The following is a 27,356-nucleotide window of genomic DNA, read 5'->3' as shown; positions in this document are numbered from 1 at the left end:
AGAGTTAAACACTTCAAAATTAAACATTTAGATTGCATAGTGTGTGTTTTTCTTATAGCAAAGCCACATCGGGCGCTCTGCTGAGTTCACTGAGGGGAATAGAACCTCTAATTTTAGCGTTGTAAATCCGTAGACTTACCGCTGTACTAGCGGGGGCTAGATTGTATAGAAAATATAATTTTTCTATAAGATTACTGAAGATCTCTGAGCAATCTTTACAGCTATATAAATTTTTATAAAGTTACATAGTCTTTTTGCTTTTTTCTAAATAACTTTATATAGACTATAGGACTTTACACATTATCTATATAATTTTTCAGGATTCTACAGATTTTCTAAACGACTGTTCCAACTTGTGCTCAATACGAAAGTATAGTGCTTAAAGAATACACACAATAACAACACAGCAGAGAAATCTCTGTTTCATATATACTACTTACAACAGTGTTTAAAATTTTCGTGATGTCTTTGTTATTTATTTGAATTTACACAATAATATTTTTCCAAATTACTTTTTTCACAGATTTGGAAGTACCTTTTGATATTTATTACATACCAGATGTGCTAATTAGTCTGTCCAATAATGGTTTGTTTTGTTTTTGTGTTTTCAGATGTTTATGTGAAGCTACTGGGGGACTATTCGTGTCAGCTATCCCTACTTATATGCTGGTAGGTTTGAGAGCAGGCAAGTACTCAACAAGCATGCATAGTCACTCTTACGCTACTCTTGTCTTACCAGGTAGAATGTTAACCACTGGGCTATGATCAGCTTGGCTAAAAATTCAGAAACCTGTCCAAATAGAAATTTAGATAAAATGAAGGTTTAAATCACTTCTTACTTTTAAATTGTGAAATAATATCAATTGATACACAGGAAAAAATACATAAAGTTTCTTGGAAAATTAGACATTTCGTAACACTATGTATTGTGATTAAGAAGTGCAATACTTACAAACGTAATTACATTTTCCTAACCACGCGTTAGGTTAAACACAATATACTTATAATATTTAACAATAATGACTTATAAAACTTTTTTACTTGTACTAAATCCTTCAGATAAGTCAGCGGTAAAGTTACAAATTAAAATTTTAAAATCCGGAGTTCAATCTCTTTCTTTGTACAGATTGCAGTAAACCCAGTGCACAGCTTTAGGCTAGATACAAATAAACGTTTGCAAAATATGGATATTTCATATTTTAATAGCAAGGGCCCATATAATTGTAAATATCGCCCTTTACATGATAAAATTTACAAAATAATTGTGCTTAACTACTACAAGGTATCTATCAATATTATTTTGGACGGGGACGTTCAGACTATGCGAAACACTCTTGATAAAATTAAGTGTTATTGTCTGTCCTAAAATGCTACATTTAACAAAATAATTTGTGATGTAAAGACAGGCATACGTTACAAGTCGTTAAGCGTGGAAATAAAACTATGGAAAAGCTTTTAATCGAGAAAAGGTGAAATCAATTTCAAATGATAACATTTCTTTTCTATTGTATATCTGTAACACACAGAAACTGAAAATAAACATACTTTGTAACAAACAGATAAGCTTATAATGAACATATTTTATAAAAGATAAACAAGGATATAGTGAACGTACTCTGTTAAGTGTACAAGTTGCAATGGATGTAGTTGTTATAACTGAACATGATTTTAATTAACATTTTCTGCTGTACCTAAGTATGTTTTTAACAAGTAAACTTTGTAACAAGTAACTCATAATTGATTGTAAGGTGTTTTATATGCCAGTAAGTAATGTAATATTACAGGTGTAGCCAAACTTGCTTAACGTAGGAGCCACATACGATAAACTTCAAATGATTAAAAGCCACAATACATGAACAAATACATAGACGTTTTCATTGTTACATGCACATTTTGTTACATAAATTTCGTATAAATATTAAGAAATACATGTACGTAATAATATTTATTCATGTATGTATTTTTAAGCTGTTAATTTATATTAGTTTCAATAATCACAAAGTACACACACACACATATATATATATACCAAATGTTTTCAAAATTCTGGCTGATTATTGTTTTAACTATATTGAGCGTATTTAATACGATACTAAACTACAGAAACATCTAAGAAAAATATGTAAATTTACATTTCATTAACATTAAATGAGACTGCCAAAAATAAAAATAAAAAGAGCAGAAACATATTTTTAATGATATTTATCTGTCTTAGTAAATATCTGGCCAAAATATGGAGGAAAATATGTAAAACAATAAAATTAGAGATATTTTAATCAAATACCACCTTATAAAAGCAGGGATTCAGCTTCTGCAAGTCCTGTCTTGGAAATTATCAACCAATCCTTTTAATTTATGTTTGTATTCTTCCAGTTTGTGATCTTTTATTTCAATATCAGGGAAAGTATTTACTCTCCTTATGAGACAGGGAAAGTAACTGAAGATTCTTGACAATGTCTCTTTGAAAAAATCTTATTTTATTCTGAAAGCTAAAAATTGTCTGAGTAAGATAAGAAACAATCTTAACCTTACTCTGGAGTGAAAAGTTGAGAGTTTGTAGATAATTCATTATATCAGAAAGGAATATTAGATCTTGCGTCCATTCATCATTTTCCAGTTGAGGATAGAATCTTTTCTTTTTTCAAGAAAAGTTATAATAGGCTCCAACAGATCAACAAGCCGAATTAAGACATTGTTGGTTGACAGCCACCTCACAATACAGTAGAAAGAGACATCACTGGGTTTATCTTCAAGCTTCAGTTCTTCAATAAAATTTTTGAACTATCGGTGAGTATTTCCATTTAAGCGTATGAAAGTGACAATTTCAAGAACAAATTCAATAACATATTCATACTTGAAATATTTGGCTGCCAGGTGTTCACGATGAATAATGAAATGAGTAGGAAGAAACTCTGTAAAGCTGGGATCACTTTTCATAAGCGCATTTTTAATGTCAACACCACGAGTTATTTCTTTTAGTGCCACTAAGTCCAACATCTCTTCTTTCACAGTTACATAAGAGGAAACATAACGAAAAAAAAGCCACTTATGTGTTTTTTGTATGTCTGTAGATTCGTCAAGGGCGAAGCTGAATGCAAGGGAATTCTTAAATCATTTTTTATTTTGTCTGCAACATCAGCATTGATCTGAGAGATACGTCTCTCTGTAGTGTGACGTGAAGCTAGTGTTTGTGCTATAAGTCGCTGAAGTTTCGTTTTATTTGGATTTACCCTGCAACAACTTCAGCTGTAGTCTTCTTAACAAATTCATCATCAGAATACGGGCGTTTACCACGAGCAATATTCCATGATATAACAAAACTAGCTTCAGTCGTTGTATCAACTTCCTTACTGAATGTTGTCAACAGTGTCTGGTGGCTATTTAGTGATGATTTTAACACAGTTAACTTGTTTTTCCGTAATTCTGATTTAGGTGGAAAATCAGACGAAAAGTTTTTGTGATTTGTTCCATAGTGGTGTTTCAAGTTGCTGGTTTTGTAATGACTGAGTATTACATTGCAGATAAGTCATAAAGGTTTACCTTCTTGAAAGAGGAATGCAAAATCTTCCTCCCACTCTGGCTTAAAATTTCTGTTTTCATCTTCATACATTCGCTTCTTACAATTTTATGACGTCATCTTACTTCACAAAATTTTCACAGACACTTCTAAAAAATTTATAGAGAAAAGAAACAATAAACTGCAACACGTGCAACGCAATAAAACTCTACAGTGTCCAGTATCACAAAAACACTCCGTTAATTTACTGCCAGCAACACAACCACACACGCCACAATCACGCAATCGCAAGCCACGCACACTAAAACTAACATTGTCAGTACCGGCTTGTACAATTACTGATTCTCCAGCTCAGTTCCTCTGTAATCCTCACTGATCCGAAATTTCGTTAATCCCTGACTCAAATCTAGCATTAAAGTTAGGATTAAAATTCTTAGATATATTTACTCACTATCAACATTTATTTTGCGTTTTAATCCAGTTGACTCTCTGTTTATACCCGGTAAATAATTATAAAGCTTGAAAACTTTTTATTTATGTTTTATATTAATTGTCATGTAAAAACAGCCAACATATTTCCGCGAGCTACACATTATATGTCAAAGAGCCGCATTTTGGCCACTCCTGCAATATTATATTTGCAATATAACTTACTTCAGTTTCTTGCTAATAACATTTGCCATATATTACATGATTTTAAAGATCGGGGGCTTTCATTGTTTTACAAAGGAAAAAGTTTGAAACATATAGACTGGTTGAGTAAGAAATATGGTTAAGGACAATGTTTATCATATCTTCTAACTCCATTTCTTTCTCCTGGAAACAATTATAAAAAAGAGCAATATTTACTACAATTTATACAAATTTACTTTGTACAAATACAAAAGCTCCTATATATATATTGACATATATATTACAATCATTAATATTTTAACATAATACTTCCATTTAATTCACATACTACAAACAAGATGTTTTCAAGATAAGTAAATACATCTCTATATTAAAAGAATAGTAGTCAAACATAAATCTTTAAGCGTTTTAAACTTTCAAATGTACTTAGCTATAATACAGGTACAGCGAACTAAAACTAACGAAAGGAAATGAATTACAAAAAGAGATTATTTTTCCTAAATTCTGATTTTTAACACATAAACAAACCTGTTAATAAATTTCTTGATACATCTTATGTTAAAAAGAGTAAATTAATACGGAAGAAACTGTTTGTTAACAATTCATGATGTCAATTGTGGAAACTGATGATTTCTAAACGCGTCAACTCTATATTAAATTCGAAACTATAACATGATATGATAGTAAACATTATCATAACATTGTTAAAAACATTTTTCTAAAGTATTTATGTGCCAAATTACTTGTGAGTTATTTCTAGTTATAAATTCATTAATCACATAAGAGTTACAGAAATGTGAACAAAAATTCTGTCAATACTTGATTAGTCAATATCATTATTATTAGTTCTTCCTGTGTTTTTACGTAAAAAATGGGTGACCTTACCAAGCAGTTTTGGCTCAGTCTTTTATACCGAACTAGCGCTACTCTAAAAAATTGCATTAAAAATATTCATTTCTAATAAATGCATAAATATTTAAAATAGTTATATGCAATAGGAAAGACTATTTTTGAAACCTGCCGTGTTTGTGTGCAGTCATGTGTAAGAAGGGTAACCTCTGTATCACTTCATTCCTTTCCTTTCTTACAGACAACCACGACAAAGATGGCCACCGAGAAAACATTCTATCGAGTTGATTTGAATTTCATTTTCAGGAGGAAACATAAAATTCATTAAAAACACTACAACTAACAACTAAAAAGGCACTGAAACACAGAACAACTTAAAAGTTGTCAATCGCAAATTATAGACCTCCTAGGGAATAGGGGCCGCGCTTTCCAACACCTGCTCAACACACCTCAATTTACTTGACAGTTCAACAGAGCTGGTAAACTGATGGCAGTAACCCGCACCAATAGCCCACGTGTGTGTACGTCAAACACCTCTTTCGACGATCAGTTACATGTAGTTAGTACTAAAGTGTAATATTTTTATATCCTTAAATTACTTTATTTCATAAATTTACGCAATATTATTCATGCTTTTAAAATGTATACAGAAACTATTTTTAAAATTTGGCATTTATCTTTTTTTGCTGAGACTGTTAAGTCAGTTTTTGGTTTGCTTATCAGCGGTATAAAAAACTCACAAAACGATGCATATCTTTTTGTATAATTTCGGAGCATAAGATAATATTGTTAGACGCATATTTCCTCGTACGTCTCACGTGAACAAATGTTTTAAAATTTCAAAATTCAAATATGATCAATACCACATGCACTTGAATAGATGTATTTAACTATGCATGCTCACGTCACTTTAAAATGGACAAACAAAACTTTTTTCCTGATTTGTCACCATTGCAGATAGCCATATGCCGGTTGAAGTCAATATATGTAGACAGGTAGGATATGTGTAGCCGGGTTCCTACAGTGGTCAATCTAAGAATCTGTTTTAGTGGAATGCACACATGCTCCCCTCCCAATGTTGCTTCCACTAGTAGAAGTAAAAAAAAAATCTCCTGTTCCCAGACAGGTTGGAAGATTAATGGTTATTGGATAGCAAGTTAAAAGACAGGAAGAAAAGAAGCAGCTGTTGTAAAACCTCCTCTGTATGATAGAGTGGGGGCCAATGAAAAATGAGGACTGCTTATGCTATAATGTCCCTGTTCCATGCGATTATGATTCTTCAATCTGTATCCAGACAAACATATATATCGTGCTTTAACATAAAATAAAAAATAATAACAATCAAATAATATTCTCTGAAATGATGTAAATATTCAATCACGTCCATGAAACGCTTTTAAAAGTATGAACAGCTTCAGGTTCTTATGGTAACAGGTCAGATTATAAAGTGTATTTAATATTTTTCTTGAATTGTTGACTTTAATCGTGTAAAAATAACAGTAAAATAATAAATTTTGCCTGATTCACCATAAAACTATCCGAGCTTTATCTATCACAAGAAGTCGAATCCTGACTACCAAATAAACGAATAATAGCAGGTTAATGAAACCGAATGAAACTGCAGTAAATTGTGCAACCTATTCTGAAGCTGGATCATTAACAGACGAAGTATAGCATCATACAGATTTATAATCTTGTTAGTAGTTTGGTGCGATATGCTCGTACAAACAACTCTATTCAACAAATAAATGCAGAGCTTGACTATGGGAATTAGTAATTTTAGTATTTGTTTCAGAATTTTTGTGCAAAGCTACACAAAGGATTATCTGCACATAGCTTTCCCCATTTCTAAATTAACAGGTTTGGGGGAAGGTAGCTAGTCAACAGCATCCATAGTCAACCCTTGAGCTACTGTTATGTGACCGAATAGTAAAATTTGACGCCACTCTTATAACGTAATCATGGCTCCAAAGTACCGAGCGGGTTTATATGTAAATAGGCTGCGAACAATGAATCTTCGAATTTAGAGACCGAGCACGATATCCACTAGGTTACTACAGGGCCTATAGCTAGTAATTTAGTAATGACATATGGCTAGTCCTCTAATTCAGAAACAAATTATTAGTTTTTTTTCAAAATTACCAAGAACTCGTGTCAAATGAAAGAAATGCCTTATAAGTTAAGAATGGCAGGATAAGCCAAACATTTCTGTATAACAGCTGTTGAAAAGTATATTTTTACTAGTGAAATGCTTTTAATAAAATTGAAAAAATAAAAGTGTTCCGTGATAACGTCATTTTTTAAAACCTACTTGACGTTACAGTAACTCAAGATGTGGAACATGATGACTAGTGAAATCGTGCATGGATATAGTACAATCAATCGCCGAATTAGTTAACTCTCATGTTAACGTTATTTATTTAGCAATTTAACTTCAAATGTTCTTGGAACATTACATATTACATATAAAACTGAATTAGCAATTGTATGTGATACTGTCAGGGTGTTACTTAAAAATATAGCGTTTTTGTATCTACTGAGAAGGCTTTTTGAATGTTGAAATTCATTTAAACCTGTACGAAATCGTCTGGCTTTCAGGAAAGCCTCTCAGGATTAACCGTTCTCTCCACCGAACTGCAGAAATTTGTACTTCTGTAAGTTGAGAAGACAAATTTCCAACTACAATTAGATAGATATCTTTTAGGGATGCCTGGAGCTATATTACTCCAACTAGGCAGAACACTTTAACTCACATTTGTTGATAATATATAAATGCACAACTATCCTTCAAACAATTTTCATGCTGGATTCACAAAGGTATTTAGTCTATGAGAGTTTAAGTAACTATGAGTGTTTATTTGCTATCCAATTAAAACCAAATTTTGTAAGAATACGTACGATCTTCACCAGACAGAAGTAACTAGTGAATATTCCTTGTTTAATGAAGAACTGATCAACATCATTCTTGTTCACGAACTTTAAAAAATTAAAATTTCCCGAATGATCGTGTTATATGCATCCATAAAAATATCTAAAAATATTCAGGCTTGGTAAAAGGATGAGCTTTCATAAAAGTACGGATTCACACGAAGGATTCTTAGATATTTTTAGGCTTAACGATTACTTTAATAGTTACGATAAATCAATAATCAGACTCGTTAATAAGCTCTTAGCAAAAGTTTGAATGAATAATAAATCTTGATTTTCTACCGGAGTGTTTTTGAAGAAAACGCTGTTGTTCTTTGTTCAACATTACATAATGGCCTATTTACACTTTATTCACCGCGAAGAATCGGACCTTAGATTTTAGTGTTATTAGGTTGTACAATTGCTCTTGACTCACGTGTGAGACAAATGATTGTAATTAATTACAAAGATACAAAATGTGCTTCCTGATATGGAACTTTTAACGTTATACATAAACCCCTAGGGTTAATATTAAGCTGCGGCTAAAGGTGGGGCTGAAAAATAGAATGATTTACATTACACTTATAAAATAAATACACACTTCTTTTTAAACTCTAATCAAAGTCGCACCAGGACGTTTAGAAAAAATAACTGTATTTGAAATACTTTTATAAATAATGGGGACTGCATCTGACAGAGAACTTTACAATATTGTAATAATGGAATTTTCGTTTTAACAAAAAACACATAACTTGTAGTTACAAAAGCAAATTGTAATACTGGTAAAACCTACTCATGACAAACAATTAAATAACTTATTCCTAAGCAGCTGCGACGTCTAAACAGATTGACATAAAGACACATAGTGCATGTTATGTCTAGATAATACTTCATTGTTCACTTTATTTTTCTCTAGCCATGCTTGTATCATTCACATCAGACAAAATTATGCACAAACTAAAATGTATTAAAATTATATAGTAATTAAACAAAAAATAATGAAAAAGATAATTCCCTTACACAGATATTTTGATCATTTGTTACGGAAAAACATTTTCAAAACCAACTTTACATACTTTTTTCTTATCGAATGTTTCTTGCGAAAGAACACACTCTTTAGACAATGAGTTTCCAAAGAAAATTGTTTTAAAACTGTGGTATTTGTAACTGAAGAATTATACTACACGTTCTTTCTTATTTTTCGATACTTTTATAAAAACCCCGTCACACCAAACATGCTCGCTCTTTCAATCGTGGGAGCGTTATAATGTGACGGTCAATCCCACTATTCGTTGATAAAAGAGTAGCCCAAGAGTTGACGGTGGGTGGTGATCACTAGCTGCTTTCCTTCTAGTCTTACACTGCTAAATTAGGGACGGCTAGCGCAGATATCCCTTGTGAAGCTTTGCGCAAAATTCAAAAACAAACAAATATAAAAACCCCAGCATGACCAGATGGCCAGTGCGCTTGACTTGCAATCTGAGAATGGTGAATTCGATTTCCTCTCCACAAAACTTTCGTAAAAAAGAAAAACTAGGAATAAAAGTAAGTAAAGACTTGATACATTATCAATATGAAGCCTCAAAACTGTCTTCATTTCTTACTTCAAAAGTGATAATAAACTTTCACATCTAAAAGGTAATCCAATTACACAAGTTAGCGAGAGTTTTATGGGGAATAATTCCCAAAAATAATATCGTGAAAATTAAGACTCAAATAGTGTACCTGTTATTTTAAGGGATTTAACAATTGCAATGGTAAAAAAAAATACTTTTTTACATCTGTTTGTAATAAGATTTGATTGAGTGGTTTGAATTTCGCGCAAAGATACTGGAGGGATATCTGCGCTAGCCGTCCCTAATTTAGCACTGTAAGACTAGAGAAAAGGCAGCTAATCATCTCCATCCACCGTCAACTATTGGGCTACTCTTTTACCAACGAATAGTGTTATTGACCGCCACATTATAACGCTCACACGGCTGAAAGAGCGAGCATGTTTGAGGTGACGAGGATTCAAACCCGCGACCCTCGGATTACGAGTCAAGTGCCTTAACCACCTCGCCATGCTGGACCATAATAAGATTTAGACACCAAGAAGTCTGTTAGTGTACTTAATTAGTCTTGTTTATACTTAAAGTTGATTCAAGATGACCAAATAGACAGACGTGGTTGTACAATGAACAGTGAAACAGTGAATATTTAAAAAAAAATGTATTTTATGCATAAATAAACTGAGCTTTTTTATAATTTTGTTTATCCATATATGTATATATATATATATTTATACTTGAATATCAGTATCGCCCATTAATGACTACAGTTTTAAAAAAAACTTCCTTTCATCAAGTAGAAGACGGAAAATACCTATAAAAATACTTTATTATATGAGTTTATGTGTGGAAATTGTTTAGCTTTAGTTTTTACTTTTTCTACACTTTTTCTCTTTTTTTTTTTTTTGCCGTCATGAGAAGCGATACTGCTCAATGCTGTAGTGTTAAGACAATAGGTCTGTAAAGTGTATTTAACATGAACGTCACTTCACGCGACAGGTGGATTTTGCGGCCAGAGCATAGCCCCCGAGATTCAGCCATAATCATCTCTAATTTAGAACTGCCAATCAGAAGAAGTACAATTAGTCAAAAGAACAGCAGCTGAAGTGAATACTCTTAGCGGGAATGACAGTTGTTTTTCAGCGCGCCCACAGCTAAAGTGCAGAACATAGTTAGCTGAATATCACAGGCAAAAACCATAGAACCTCCCGTAAGCAGCCCAGTATATTGATCAGTAAACAATACTCGACCTAGCTCTCAGATTGCGTTGTTTTTAATATTAAATATGAATTAATGGTTTCATTTCGCAGAATAAAATATCAAAAGGCAAAGAAAATTTGCTAAATCTAATTGTTTTAAAAACACAACAGCTTCAAGTCTACTTACCAGACTTTATCTTTGCCGAGTTTGCAGCTTTAAGATGGTTAAGTCATTCGTTTTGTTGCTGTAGTTTTCTATTCACAGACACTAACGACACTAGTTCGAATTCGTTTGTGTGCGAAAAAAATGTTCGTACTGTGAAGTTATTTTTTTCATAAGTAACTTTATCTCTGTAATAAATGAATAATGACAAGTACATAGAAAGTTGTTATACGAACGAATAAAAGTGAAAACTGTGCAAAGTTACGGAAGTCACCAAAATCTTATATGTATTGAAATAACACGTCAGAAAATAACTAGTTTGAAGTCTAATTTCAGCATTTCTCATTTTTGAAAACTAAAAATGTCCATGATCAGATTAACTTTAAATATAAATTTAAATACCATAACATGATTATCAAATACGTTGAATTTTAAATTGGAAAAATGCACCAATGAGATTTACATGGACCATGGCAAACAACTTCAACGTTTTTGCATTAATACAAAAAGTAGTACACAATTAGATGTCGATGGTTCAAATTTTCTTAGAAATAATTTGAACACTGGGGTTACTCATACCACATCAACTTTCCAACAACAAAAACTATGGATGGGCAGTTTGATGAATATATACCTATCTGTTGAATGGTATGCCAATACTTCAAACTAGGCAATTTGCAATGATCAACCTGTAAGGAACCAACGTTCCTTTAATTTGTTAAAGCTGAAAAAGGCAGGCCTTGCCTGTCCTAACGTATCCTAGCCATTACACGGAGGTAGAAAGCTGTCGACCATGATTCCATCACTCACAATATAGCTTGCAGCTACAACTGATTTTCCTCATCAAGACATGCAGGTGTTCAAGTTCAAAATTGTTCATGAAGCGTGTCGTACAGTGGACATATGTATATATACCTAAGTGATTTTGAAAGTTCCACCTACATTCAAGTAATCTTTAGTTATTAGTTTGGATGCCATTATTATAACATCTTAAACGACATCCCACATTCATGTTTAACAAAATGCGTCCTAAAAAAAACTAAAAGTAGCACAAAATAGAAATTAATGTTGAAAACCTGGCCTACCTACCTGTTCTCTAAGATACTGCAATAAAAGGCGAGACTTGAAACGCAACAAATGACAATTCGTGTTCTCTCTTGACTGTTTAGATGATGTTATGTACTCCTGTAATTTGTCAACCTCAAGGCACCAATGTTTCAATGTCCCAGATTAGCTAAAACACAGATGTGAATTTTTTTTTTTTAAATATACACAATTTTTCTCAAAACAACATACTTTCATAACACAAATACTTAAATTACTTTCTTCCAAGTTTTATCATTCTGGAACAGTGATCTATATAAATAAATCTAATTAAGTATCGAAAAATAACTTGTTTAATATTTTACACAAATATAAACTGACAATAAAATTTCGAAGAAGTGAAAAACCACAACAATCTACAAAAGCAAAACGTTATTGATTTCTGTCACAACAATGTAAGCAAAATACGTTTAGCTAAATAACACACAAGCTAAATTGCCATTTATATTAATTTTATAAAGCATAGTTTTTGTGCAAATAAGAATGTTTTAAGTGGTTTCTTTATTGAGCAGAGATTTAAGAAATCGTAGAATAACTTTTGTTCGAATAAACAAGTATAAAGCAGTTTAAATATGAAAGTGTAATTTTTTTCTCATAACTCATATTTTTAAAAATTATGCAGTTTTATGCAGCCGCGGAAACACTTCCATACTCTTTCGTCACAAACACCAAGTCAAACAAGTTCTAAAGAAAATTAAAAAGTCAATATCCAAATTTCTTTTAAACTTCTTAACGGGGAAGAGTGACCTCCAAGAAGAAAGCACGTGCCCGTGAATATGTTCTTTGCTTCCAAACAAGCTTTATGTGACCTACGGTCAAGAAGACAATTAGCCCATCTGGTTCTAAGCATTTCCCCTTCTGAACGTGAAATATAACTGTAGGTGACGACAAGTTTGCACAAGATTAGTAGTTGTCAAGAAAAAAGGCGGACACTGAGTACAAGGAGCCATAAAAATTACCCCCTTTTATGAGAATAAATATATTGTTCTTCTTATAAATCTTTAGTTAAATGATTGAACTATCCGCTAATCACATGGAAAAGAAAGGCAGAAAAGAAAGAGTAGCTTAAATTAGTGCAAAAATAGAAGAGGTGTCAGGCTTATCCTGATATTTAAATAAAATATTCCTGCGCAACCGAAATGATTATTCTTTGTTTTTTCGCAGACATTATTGAGACCAGGAAAGCATTGTGAATGGTTTCTTGTCCCCCCTGTATATCTTTTCATACAAACTACATTTACATAGCTTCGAACAAAAAGAACCAGAACCAGAGTATAAATGACCTAAGTTACGATAGTCATTTGGATTGTAGTGAGTATGAATATGGTCGATAACTCAAGAGTAAAGAGAGAGAAATAAAACAATAATATATTCTTTGGTGCTCATGTCATGGATGACAAACATTCAATAAATAGACAACAAACATCTTTTATTCCCAGTTAAAATTTATTCACTGCAAGCTTTCGGCTATTTCACTAACAACGGCTACTGTAAAATGATCAAATCTTGCAATGAATAAATTTCAACGTGGGATAAGACTTGTTCTATCTTTCTTTTTTGAATAAAACAATAATAACTAAAAGATTTGGCTCCGAACATAATAAGGACTTGGAAGACCAAAAAGTAAGTTACTTGATGTGAAAGTTTGAAAAACACAATATTTGTTTTAGTATGGTATAATTTTAACTATTTTTGGTTTTATTTTCATAAATAACTAATCAGGTTGTAAGGACTCGTCTTTTTACTTTGTGCTGTGCTTTACGACAATAACTTTAAAAAAAAAGCAATTCACATATCACTTAATACAGCTACGGTTGTATAGAGACACTCATGTTAACCCATGTTTAGTATAGTATTATTTTATCTTAAGAAAACTGCATTGAAAAAAAATAATTTTGAAAAGTTGAGAGTGTGAGTATCTAAACAGAAAACGAATGAAATATCTAAAACTGGATTGAAGTAATGCATTCTTAAATACAAGTAAAGTCTTTAAAAACCCAAACATTAAACGTTTCTTATTCAATACAGGTCGCTCAGCTTGCAATAAGTAAACCGGGCTGCAAAGGTGCTCATCCTTTTTTTCGGCCTTGGGAGGTTATAATGTTTCAGTAGGTTCCATTATTCGTTGATATAAAGCATCCCACGGGTTGACGATGAGTGCTACTGGCCGGTTGTCTTCTCTCTGGTGGACAGTTTAAAATTGAGGATGACGACTTTAATAGCTTTGCAATAAAGGCAATATTAAACATAAATTCATAATTAAATGAACATTTGTTGAAATGTAAGACAAAAGGTATGTTTTTAACAAGGTAAATGTTGAGCCAGTTATTTGATTTAACTTTAAAATCCCATAATATACTTATTTTACTTTATTATTCATAAAAAAACAACATTGAATTCCAAAACCCAGCAAAACTTATCTTCATTATTAATCTTGCGAAAGTTCTTATTGTAGACCAAACACAACTGTACTACAAAATGTAAAATCTGTTCTGTAAAACAGATGGCATAAGCAGTGTAACAGATTTATTGTAATAAATTAATTATAATATCTACGTTTGTTTTATGCATCTGACGTATATTGTTGGATATGTATTGCGCAAGTCCTGCCTGTTTTCTAAATTTTAGAAGATTTTCGATAGCAAGAATCGACAGTATGTAGTTTATGAAAATAGAGTAAGTCTTCGAATACTGTTGAACGTTCGAGAATTTTGCATTATTGGTATATAAAAGCAAGCCATCACAATACCCTACGAGACAGTTATGTAATGTTTGTCGGCTACAGTCAGTATACTATAAGCCTCGGAAACTATAACTGTGTTTAACTCTTATTAATTTGAAAACTACTGAATTTGACCAAGAACGTTTATAGATTTCGAATATTACAAACTTCAGTGAATTAACTTTGGATGTTAGTATTTTTACAAACACATTAAATATTGCCGTCGAGAAAACTCACTTGTGAAAAGTACAGCTAGCTAGCATTCCCGTCAAATAAAGTGTAGCAGCATAAAAAGTAAATTGTGTCTCGTCGACCTGGACGATCAATAAAATATTAAGTTCCAAACCAGGTAAAAACCAGAATGTTGTTTGAGAATTTGTAATAAACGTTTTGTAAAGAAATAATTATTTCTATTAACTATTTGCAATAACCGTTATTATATTTTTTGTTTTTCTTTTTGTATATTAAGATATATTTTTGTTAAGAAAGAAAATTCTTTGAATCAATCTTTTTGGAAAATATCATAAATTTCATACATTTCGAAATTCAAATAACTTCTTCATTCAAGTTTTCGACTACTTGGAAATCGTAAGACGAAACGTACGTAACATAGTAAATCGAAAACTCGTCCGAGGTAAAAACTGAAATATTATTTGAACATTTAACTTTTACAGATATGTTTACTTTATTATCAGTTATCAAAAGCTTCTCATATATTTTCTGTTACAACTACACTGAAGCTGTAAGAACAAATATGTAACTTATGGACTCAGTTGCCCAAAAGATTTGCTGAAATACTAATTAACACGAATTGTTTCATGAAGTTACGTTTTATTTGGAACCTAAAAGACACTTTATGTGACACATTAGCTAAACAACCAAAACAGAGGCCCCAAACTTTAGAGACAGTCATCCTTAATTTTGAACTGCTGACCACAGATAGTAGTTGATTTTTTTAACTTTGACGGTAACTAGGTTATACATGACTTACGTTTTTTGATAATGTATGAAACATTGCACTTACTACTGTGAATTTGTATGTTGTATTTTCTTTTAATGATATTATTATTTATTTTATTATTATTAAAAAGATATAATACAGTTATAATGATGTTTTAATACATCATCAACTTTCTCCTTTTATGTCAGTGTATTTAACTTTTGGCTATTCGAGTGAAAAATAACTGAGAGAATTTTACGTTTTTACTTGGTGTTACTGTTAAATCGTTTGATAGCATTAGAGATCACTAATAATATTGATTGCGTTAGAAGTTGTCCATCCTACTCAGCGAGTTACACCACTAATAATACTGATTGCGTTGCGTCAGAAGTTGTCCATCCCGCTCAGTGAGCTACATCGACAATTATCGGCTTGTTATGTTTATCATTCTGATAAATATAGGTGTGTGTGTGGATGTATGTATTTATATATAAACAGTGTAAAGCGTTCAGCACAAAATCGCCTCAGTTACATACAGAATACAACCATCGTATTTTGCTATCCTACAGCTATTACAGTAAATAACATAAGGTTAAGTAATTCTTGCACATAAAAACAAAATTTGAAAAGTGAATTATGATATTAAAAATACGAAAACATATATCTTTGTCGCTAGTTAGCAAACAAGTCTACTAGTGTCTTTTGCCAACAACGTATGGGCAATTCGTTAAGCTTTTCAAAATACTTACACTAACATCGACACAATGAAGGCTTGATATTTTATTCGAAAGTCTAAAACATTTTAAATAATATGAATAGCAAAGGACAAATGTAATTAATGGGCGGCAGACGTATCATATAATAACCTATATTCTGGCATGTGTGTGCATGTGTTTTCTTATAAACATTGGGCTATCTGCTGTGTCCACCGAGGAAAATCGAATCCCTGATTTTAGCGTTGTAAATCTACAGACTTACCGCTGTCCCCCCGGTAGTATGTTATTATCATTTGACATGTTTCGCTGTGACTGAGTGTGAGAATCACATAACTTAATCAAATAATTCGAAACCTATATAATGTGCGAATGTTTTATATTTGTATACTACCAGTAACAGCTTGATTTTCGAGTATAAGTTTCCATTGTATTTTAGAAGAAAAACCCTTTAACGATTAGCTTCCTCAAATCTATTACAACACTGTAGCCCTAATGAAAAACAAAGGTGAATAAAAAACGATAAATGTACTTGTAATGTACTTAATATATATTAAGTAAATATTATGTGCTGATATTATGTTCAAGCAAAATGTCAAAAATTTCTCCTAAGTTCCTTTGACTTAGTGTATATATTTACTCTAACCTTCGATATTGCAAAAAATCAACAGCACATTAATGTATTTACTCAAAATTTTGTAACCACATTAAGAATTGGCATTATTCTGTGACTGACCTTCTTCCTGTACTTTTTTGGAAGTTAATTAATGACAAAAATAAAGTTAAAAACATTTTTTACAATTTATTTCCTTAGTATACATGATGAAACTTTTGATTTTAATTTACGTTATTTACATCAGATTTTTTTCAAGTTTAATTCCTTTTATCATTTTTAGAATAACTACAAATTATATTTTGTATGTATTTTGTTCTCTCGTTTTAAATCAAAATATTCCGATATTTTTATATGTTTTTTTCTTCAGAATGAGTTTTCTATACTGTACAAAGTGATTTTGAAGAAAGTTTCACAATTAAGTTGGCCATGTGTCACAAATGGTATAGCATTAAAAGGTAAAATTGCACAAGGGTGTTAAGCGTTTCATGTGAATACAAATGTCAAAACTGTTAAATGTTGCTAAAAGGAGTGCGCTAAAAATCTGATCAATTACAGCAGATGTTCAAAATATGCTACTCGTGTGTCCAGTATATTTTACATTTGTGTTACAACAAACGTTCCAGATGCTTCCATCCCTCGTGTATAGAACTGTGAAAGATTCCCACGGTATAAGAATTAATTATTCAGGTATACCCACCACCAGAAATTGGCTGGCGTTCAGTTTGGTGAATGAAATAACCATTCACAAGGGAAGTAAAATGATTCTGTCCTGAGAGAAATCCCGCAAGATATGTTTAACTTGCTAACCTACATGAAAATCGTAGTTTCTATCGCATTTCAATGCTACAATATAGCAATCACATTGGCTATGAGTATCGCATGTTACCATGTAATATCGAATGTGTACGTTTTAAATCCAAGTGTTGATCGTTCTTCAAAAATGTACGATCCGGTAAATAAGGTTAGTTATGAAACTATACCATAATGTAGCTTTCGCATCAAGTAAGTAAATAGAAAACGCTGTGGATTAGTATCCTACAACATTATACAGTTGCACGTATTGGTCGATTGGTTGGTGTTTTTTTGGCTCAAAGCAACTAGGCTGTCTGCGCCAAACAACCAGTAAAAACATGAAAAACTCAATAAAATATAAAAACAAATGGAGTCAAAAACTAAATAATGTACAAAGGTCACATTGACCGTTACACTCTAACGCTATCACGGTTTAAACGGCGAGCATGTTTGGTGTGACGGGGATTCGAACCCACGACCCTCAGATTATGAGTCAAAAGACCTAATCACCTGGTTATGTCGACCCCTGAAATAGGTAAGTACAGACATATGGCCACATAGCATGCACTACTCCACTAGGACTTACCTGATATGGCTTACCACAAGTGCAATCTGTCTTTATGATTTGTTTATAAACTTGCACTCAGCAGTATTGGAACAAAGTGCTTTGCGGGTGGCATGCACGTGGTTTTCTTTTAGAGCGGCTTTAACATCATATTCTTTGGTATAATAACATTTCACTACTTCATTCCTTTACACACACTTGTCAGTTTCCTATTGGTTGTATTTGTCGCATTGCATTCATTTATATTCATGGGAAATATGCAAAATAAACCACAGTAGTACCCCTAGTGGTAATACGCGACATACCCATGACATATTTAACTCATTTGTGAAATTTTACCTCTTATGTCACAATATTTGTGACAAATGATGCACTGAACTGCAAATCTTTTTTAATACTCACGCTGTATATCGAATGTTCAATGCCGATCTTCCTAAGGAAAAGCATAATGTTATAAATGACTTATGCTTTTCACATTTTTATACATTTTTAAACAGGTTCTCTTTATCAGTTCTCAAAATCATTATTCCAAAATAGTATAATTTAAATAAAATGTAAAATTGCGTATGTCGACAATATTTTCACTCATATATAACGTGTAGTGTCAAAATTCGCTATAATACAAATGGCCTATCACTTTGAGCTTCACTAAATGAAGTTAAAATGCTCTCGTTATCTATCATTCTTTTAAATTAAAATTGTCTTCATACAAATGTAATTCCAAAAACTGCTAAAAAGTATCACTCTGGTTTCTTTTCATTCACCAAAAAACTGGACTTAAAAAGGTTAATTACGTTATATATAAATATATATATGTATATAATTAAAGTATGTTGCAACAAGTGTAGTTCCTTTAGAAATGTTTCTTGATTAAAATTTCGTTACCAAGATCAGTATTTTGTGATAATTCAGTAAACTAAATGACGAAAGTCGAAAATGGATAGAAAGTTTAAAACAATAAATTCACTGTCTCGAATATGCAGTAACGTAAAAAAAACTAACTTAAAAGACACCAGTCTGTGACAATCTGTAATAGAGTTAAAACTTCACTCAATGATGTCACGACTTGGAACCATGAGTGACGTGTTGTACTCAACTCAAACAAGACACAATCAATAACATTCCAAAGTCGAATTTATAGGAAAAGGAAAAAACTTCAAGGTTAAATTTAAATTACATAACAACAGGTTGCATTCACAAACTCAGTCAAATTTCTTGGCATAACATTCAATAGACAATTAATATGGACTAACCATTTCAACAAAATTAGCATAAATGTCAATCAAAGATATAATTAGTAGAATAAAGTCGGGAGTAACCTTAGACTATGCAAAGCAAGCACAATAATGACATTATACAAATCATACATAAGACCCAATATGGGAACATGACAACTTGCGAAATATAAAAAATTGCAAATCTACCAAAACAAAGCCATAAGACTAGTATATAGATTGCCAATCGAAACTCCACAACATAAACTCAATTCCAGGCCCAACCAGGGCAATTGACTTCAAATCTGAGGATCGCGGGTTCGAATCCCCATCACAACAAACATGCTCGCCCTTTCAGTCGTAGAGACGTTATAATGTGACGGTTAATCTCACTATTCGTTGGTAAAAGAGTAGCTCAAACATTGGCGGTGGATGGTGATGACTATTTCCCTTCCCTCTAGTCTTACACTGCTAAATTAGGGAGGGCTAGCGCAGATAGCTCTTGTGAAGCTATGCACGAAAGTAAAAAATATACAAACAAAACTCAATTCCTTATATAAAATAGATAAATTACTTAAAAAAACGTATCAACAAATTGTACAGCAAAGCCGGCAACATAACTTACTAAAAAAAATTCGCATTACTAGCAGCAACACAAAAATCGTGACAATATACAAGTTCTCGTTTAATTATATCAAATATGTAATTAATTCGTGTTTTTTTTATATTAACACATGCGTTATGCTTCCAAGTCAAGTTAGCAGAAAAGATCAGTCCAGGCAGTGACAACGGGTTTTTCTTGAGTTTTTCTATTTTCTCTCCACATCAAAATTCATGGCACTCCTATATTATTATAATAGCACCCTGGAGGATCACAAATAAGAGCCGTTTGGATTAAGAAGTCTACATTTTGGGTTTTTTCCCGGCTTTTTTAAGCTGGAAGTACCACCACACAACGAATTTATAATTTCAAAAATCCAAGATGGTTTTCAAAATTATTATTATTATTCAGTTAGCAAGTAATCACATAGCCATGTGCAGGACAAAGAAAAATAATTATTTCTGATCATCCGTGGTTATTCTAAGCTTTCCATATTTAAAATTCAAACCTAAATACCTATCATAAAAGAAGAGGAACAAGCTGTAATAGACCTGTCAATACTGAACTCACTGGGTCTGTAACTCTAGTGACTAATATAATCAGGGCGTAACTGCTGTAGTCTATCCATTAGAGACTCAGGTTGACATGCAAAATGAAGTGGCGATAGAAGGAATGTTTGTTTGTTTTTGAATTTTGTGCAAAGCTGTCCCTAATTTAACAGTGTAAGACTAGAGTTATCGGCACCCACGGCTAACTCTTTTACTAATGTAACTGATCGTAAAATTATAATGACCCCACGGCTGTAAAGGCAAGCATGTGTGGTGTGTTGGAGATTCGAACTCGCAACCTTCAGATTACTCGTCAAGCGCCCTAACCACCTGGCCATGCAGGTGAGAGAAGGATGATTACTTCTTAAGTTACACAATGGGCTATCTGTGCTGTGCTTAAATTTTAGCGTTATAAGCCCACAGATTTACCTCTAAGCTGCTATGGGGCGATAGCGGAACGTAAATTATAAATATAATAACATTTTAACGTATTAATCTCGCATGAATAACTTAGAAAAACTATAATATATACACAGATCACTCTAATCACTATAAAAATAGCATCTCAGTAACTGGAACTAAATATTTTGTGAGACTCATAAATATTGGACTTCCTAACATCAAACTACGACGGAGATCGTCTATAAGATTTATAAAGTTTAAAATAGCCAATAGTCTTGACAAGAGTTTGATTTCTTTTTTTTCTGAAATTAATTTCTAGCAAGCTGTCCATAAAATTGGCAAAATTTATAAATGTATCACAAATAAACATTTAATCTGAGACCAACGTCGAATACACTTTCACTGTTGAAACAGGAAAACAAAAAAAGTTCGCTTGATTACTTTCGTTTATCATTCTAAGTCAACTACCTTTTATTTAGAAAAAAATGTTTGTTGTCATTATTATTAGGCATTAAGCTACACAAAGGATTTTCTGTGCTCTGTCCACCACGGGTATCAAAACCTAGTTTCTTGCAGTATAAATCCGAAGAAATGTCTCTGTGTCACTGAGGCTCATTAAGAAAAAAAAAAGTCAAGAGAGCGCAAATGTACTTTTATCATTTCGATCCTTGTATTTTGTTTGTTTGTTTTCAAAGACGTGAGTATTAAGAAAGTGTTTCTATCTATATACAGCAGGTGAAGGGCAAAACGTAATTACCAAAGTATATATTTAATAGATAAACAAATTTTCACTACAAACTAGTAGTATAATTATATAAAATAAATAAAGTGTTTTAAGAATATTGTTATTTCGAACCGAAAGTTCATGAACAAAGGAACGTGAACCTGTGATATTTATATTATAATGATCAAAAATAATTTCTATATTACTGACACCATAACTTATTTCATATATGTCTCAGATTTACTGATCGGTTCTTGGACTCTATTTTATTTGACATATATTAAGCAGCTGTTCTGAGTTCATTACTAATCTCTTAATATTAAACGTTGCTATAAAAAACGTTAAGTGCGGATGAAATATAATATTCAACGCATAACTCGTGTGATGCCACTAACAATACTTAACATATATTTTGTATACCTTGCATCTGGCGCTGAAAATGCCCGTACTTTCAACTGTGAAGACGTTTCAATGTGTGGACAATCCCAATATTCGCTGGTGAAAGGGTAACCCAAGAGCTACTGACTAAATAACTTCCCTCTGATCTTAATTTCAAAAATTAGAGATGGTAACAGGCAACACTAGTAGTTTTAGACTGTGACGTTAACATAAAAAACATCGAATACACCAAGCACCAAAATTAATTATCGTATTTTATGTATATAATAACAAAATTCAAAACAAAGAGTTCAAATCGAAGATAAAATGTTAGATGTTGTTGTGCTTTGAATTAAGCACAAAACTACACAATGGGCTATCTGTGCTCTGCCCAACACGGGTATCGAAACTCGGTTTTTAGCGTTGTAAGTCCGCAGACTTACCGCTGAGCCATTGGGGGGCTAAAATGTTTGATTCATTATGTAAACAATTCTTTTCTAATAATTATTTCTTAGATTTTCTGAATGCTCGGTATTTACACACACTAAACAATATTGTCATGTGACATGGACAGGGACGCAACAATCTAAAGGTACTTGGTTTGTTTACTTTATTTTGAATTTCGCGCAAAGTTACACTTTAATCTGGTAGTGGGAAGAAACAACTTGTATTAATACTTTTTGCTGAGGTACTGATGCACTGTTCTGATAAATAGTTAATTTATGAATTCAGTGCTCTCTAACCCGTTAAAGGTCATGTCCACAGTAAATCTTACAACTGGTGTTCTACTCAGCAGACATTATTAACAGTTAGGAAATCGTAACTTTTTGTCACTTTCTCGTTTTTAGTACAATTTGAAAAGCAATATGTTTATTAATACCGCTTTCTCGCCCTTAAACACGAATAATTTTGTTTCTCAGAACTACTATACTCGTGTAGTGGCAAGTATTCTTTTTTTCTTGGAAGGTGTAAAAATCCTATAACAGTAAGTTACTTAGAATTACATTTGATGGGGTCAAAATAGGGATTTATAATTTGAATAAATAATGTATACAGTATCTCTAGCTTTGTTTCCTTACTTTTTATGATTCTAATTTGTAGGTTTTTAATTCTCAATTGTTATCATGTTTGCTTGCTGTTTTATACTCAACTATTAGCAAATTATTACTTGATATAGTAACTAACATTATACGTTGTAATGACAACAAACGTAGATAGTAGCTAGCTGATACGGTCCATGGTGATTTACCATAATTATTGACTATCTAATCGTATTAGTTGGAGACGTAAAATGTTGCTGCAGTTGGAGATTGTCATGGAGATTTGTTTGAGGACATAAAAAGCATTTATAGTTTCTGTATAACTAAAGTGTCTATATATAATGTATAAAAATGGGCCAGTATAATCCTAGATGTATAAAACATACATCTAAAACATCACTTTAAATAAACCTTCGTGTCTTTTAAAATAATTATTATACGAATGTGTGTAATAAAACAGAATATTTTGCATCTTGATTTTTGTTTACTCCTTTACTTTCTGGTTAATATAGCGGATAACTCCCTATAATGTAATCCTGTTTCACCATGCACTTAAGTTCTTTTAAAGGAACATGAGATGTATGTAAAAAAGCTAACTTCAAGGGGTAACGATAACATCGTTCACACTAGTGACTAGAATTATGATGTTTTTTAGGTTATCTTAAATATAGAAGAAACTATTAAACTTTTCAATACACCTACAACCTTTATAGTATCTTACTTAGTATTCTACAAAATGTTTAGGTACAATATACCAAGCTGTTTCCATTGTAGTCTTGGAAGAGAATAATAATAATAAAAATAATGACTGATGAACCGTTTTGGGCAGATTTTGTTTTTTATCCTGGTAAGTCTAACATGCGTGCTTTTTGTACATATTTATACGTGTACATTTTTAGCATTTAACAGTAAATGTTGTTTAAACTGAATCTTTACTTTTAAGGTGCCAAAAAGTTCTATTATGGTTTTCTTCAATTCCTTGCGATCCCTAAAATGATCCACTGTCGTGGTTGGTACATGATGTTGGAAAAAATGTAGATTAAAAAAATTTATAAAAATGAATTAAAATCCTATAATCTGAACGCTTTCAAAAGGTGGAACTTTCTTCTCGACCTTAAGTAAAAAGGCCCACCTTTCGAAAGCGTTCGGGTTATAGGGCTTTTATTCATTTCTGTTATGATTCATGATATTGCTTGCAAAGTAATAACACACTGCCCAGGAATGGTTTTTCAAGAGGCACTAATGCGTTGTTCTCTACAGTAAAAAGATAAAACTGAGAATATTCCTTATTCCAGACCGACACACACTGAGTCTCATATTGTGAAGCGCATGAAACATCTTAATGAAATTGTTTATGTCTCTTCTGATGGCACTGAAAGTATGTGCGTGTGTGTCTATTCGTGCGAAACTACTTGAGAACTACCTAATTTTGAAGTGATATACTAGGAGGAAAGCACCTAGTCAATAACACTCATTATAATTCTTGGGCTTTTCTTTACCAAGTAATAGTGGGATTGACTGTAACGTTATAAGATTGAAAAGGCGAGAATATTCGGTAAAAGGATTCGAAGTGGAAGTAAGAATCCATTAATAATAAAACTGAAGACGAAAGATATTGGTAACAGGAAAGTACAATAATGGATTTCCTTTACTTCCATACCAGCTGCATAGAAGTAAATTTTTAACTTAATTAACAAATAAAGAAACGCAATTTATTTTTCAAGAAATATTTATACAAATAATACGAATTATATATGTGGACTAATAAAATAATCTAGAACGAAAAATGTCACTAAGTTAGTAACTAAAACATTCCATTGCATCAACCACGATGTTGTATTCATTATTTTTTATTTACTTTTTGACACGTTAATGCCCTGTAGTTTTCTTTATTCACTAAAGCTGTACTTTTGTTTTGACCTTATAAAATTCTGTAACGTTATTTCAACCTAACGTTCAATATGATTACGAAAACTTCGCATATTATTGATTCTTTAATATGTAGCATTAAAGTGGTCCTGAGAAGGATTGCTTGTTTGTTTTGAATTTTCGCGCAAAGCACATTTGAATTGTGAGACGCATTCTGACTCTACGTTAACTCGACTACGTGACTAAATGAAGCGAGCTTTCTTCGCTGATGAGTTTCCCCCACAAACCCAGTTGTGAACAAATGTTACTTTACGTTGTCCGAATAATTATCACGAATACTTATTTTATTGCCCCACAGTGGCTCTGCGAACTTACAACGCTAAAAACTGGGTTTCGATACCCGTGATGGGCAGAGCACAGATAGCCCATTGTGTAACTTTGTGCTTGATTCAAAACAACTTATTTTATTTTTATTTATATCTTAGCTTGACTTAATTTTTCAGTTATAGATACGCAGCTGACAGTTTGCTCACTGAGTGGTATAATACCACACTGCCTCCGATCTATTAGTAAAGGCAGCATAGCATTTAACATTGATGGTACAGTAGTTCGTCACATTGTAAGTAACTATCTTGCTTTTTTCTGTGACACGTTTCCACAATGTATTGCGATCTTTACGTTTAGTATAAATAACTGATGATAACTTTCAAAACAATATTGTAAATATTTTCATAATAGATGTAGATATATGGCGTTATGGCTTGATGTACTTGTTAGATACATTATTATATTTATAAGATATAGCTTAAAGAAAGCTGTATAATCGTGGTTAATTCGGAAAAGATACCTTCTATAAAACTTCCATATAACATACTTTGTGTTAATCAACTTGAATAACCAGTAAGAAGTAAAAAAATAAAGGTATTTCAAAAACAAACAATAAATAGCCTAAACAACACTAGGTAACAAGAGTAGGCCTAGCAAGTTAATTACTTTCAAGTATATATCTGTTATTCATGGTCGAGAAAAAGCAAAACTTCAGTTGACTATTTAAAATACAATTTAAAATATCATGTAAATACGAAAAACATATGATATTTTGTATAGAACTGCGGAGTTCTTGAAACTAGCTAATCCAATCAATCTTGGCAAAAATTTATATGAAAATCGTTTGATGTTCGACATTTTACAGTCAAACTATTAAATATCTGGGGTTCTCAAAGATTACTCAATCTACATTGTCTGTGATGGTGAGCTTTTGTCCGGTATCTTTATTTTTATATTGAAATGTTTTTTATTGGGGAAACTAATACCGTCGTTGCTGTTTTCTTAGTGAAAATTTACACAAAGGGCTATCTACATTCTTTATACTATGGGGAATTGAACTCCGAATTTTAGCATTTTAAGACCGTAAACTTAACGATAGCTCACTGAGAGACAATACAGGCTTAAAGCCTATTGCAGGAGTAGACCCGGAACATCCAGTCATGATTCACAATTACCAATCCCCGCTTCAGACAGACATGATGTGTTGAGAAAACCCCAGTAGTTTAGATAAAACACACGACGAAGTGATCCATTGAGAGACAATTCTAGTAATTCATAACGAAAAAAATATTGTTACACATGGGTGTTTTTTCTTATGTTTTATCCAAGCACCTTTTTATTTTCTTGTGCGTTACGAGGGTAAAGAATGAAAACATGTATGTTGATTTAATATTTTCTTAACTTATAAAAAGAACATACGTATATATATAGTTAAATAACTTGTTCAGTCAGAATATTATTATTATAATGGTGCTTAAAATACAATATTTTTATCACACTTGTATATTAAAAAGCATCACTAAATCAATATTCAAATTGCATAGCAATAAAGTAACACGGGAAATATATTAAAAGTAGAAATTATTTTTCTGCTGACATACTAAATTTACAGAAGTATGTATATGAAACATAGACAGTATATGGAATTTAAAAGTATCGAAACAAAGTGAACATGTAAAAGTCACCACAAAAATTGAATTATATCTTATGTAAGGGAAGAGCAAACATCAAATCCATGTTAAAAGAAATAAAGAATGTCATCGTCTGGAGAAAACTAGAATTCATTGGTACATTGATCAAGTAAAATATTTTTGAGCTTGATCTAACTGAGTTCATATTATAAGATGCATATTACACAAATCGATAAAACTATTACGTTGTGAGATAATGAAATACAAATTCATTAATTTATATTTTTTAAATACTGATAATATAAAAATAACGTGTTGGATAAATGTTGCCCATAAGTGATAGAATGTTATT

At 32.0% G+C, this 27,356-nt stretch overlaps 1 protein-coding gene and 1 long non-coding RNA gene across 6 annotated transcripts in view; one reads left to right on the top strand and one right to left on the bottom strand.

Annotated features, from left to right (window-relative positions):
* The window catches only part of LOC143225469 (uncharacterized), a 159,926-nt gene extending 151,887 nt beyond the window's left edge, over nucleotides 1-8,039 (top strand). For 3 of the 4 annotated variants that reach the window (XR_013013863.1, XM_076454941.1, XM_076454939.1), the window contains one exon: nucleotides 612-832. Coding sequence is in view for 3 of the 4 variants with exons in the window: in XM_076454941.1 (XP_076311056.1) it covers nucleotides 612-765 (154 nt within the window). In the remaining variant the exon portion in view is untranslated. Of the gene's footprint in view, nucleotides 1-611; nucleotides 833-5,240 lie in introns of those variants that run through there. The other variant, XM_076454940.1, reaches the window with a different exon arrangement.
* LOC143225472 (uncharacterized) lies at nucleotides 653-18,448 on the bottom strand. Of its 2 annotated transcripts, none has more exons than XR_013013868.1 (5): nucleotides 18,292-18,448; nucleotides 13,949-14,104; nucleotides 11,908-12,052; nucleotides 10,843-11,006; nucleotides 653-790 (listed from the first exon to the last, which is right to left on the bottom strand). It is a non-coding gene; the product is annotated as an uncharacterized LOC143225472 (long non-coding RNA). The 2 variants fall into 2 exon arrangements; XR_013013869.1 differs by lacking the exon at nucleotides 653-790 and adding an exon at nucleotides 4,017-4,333.
* Between the last annotated feature and the right edge of the window lie 8,908 nt (nucleotides 18,449-27,356).

This window comes from Tachypleus tridentatus, chromosome 9 (assembly GCF_004210375.1).
Source record: "Tachypleus tridentatus isolate NWPU-2018 chromosome 9, ASM421037v1, whole genome shotgun sequence".
In the NCBI taxonomy this organism is placed as follows: domain Eukaryota; kingdom Metazoa; phylum Arthropoda; class Merostomata; order Xiphosura; family Limulidae; genus Tachypleus; species Tachypleus tridentatus.
Note: the sequence above shows the minus strand (reverse complement) of the source record. Positions and strands in the feature narration are given on the sequence as shown.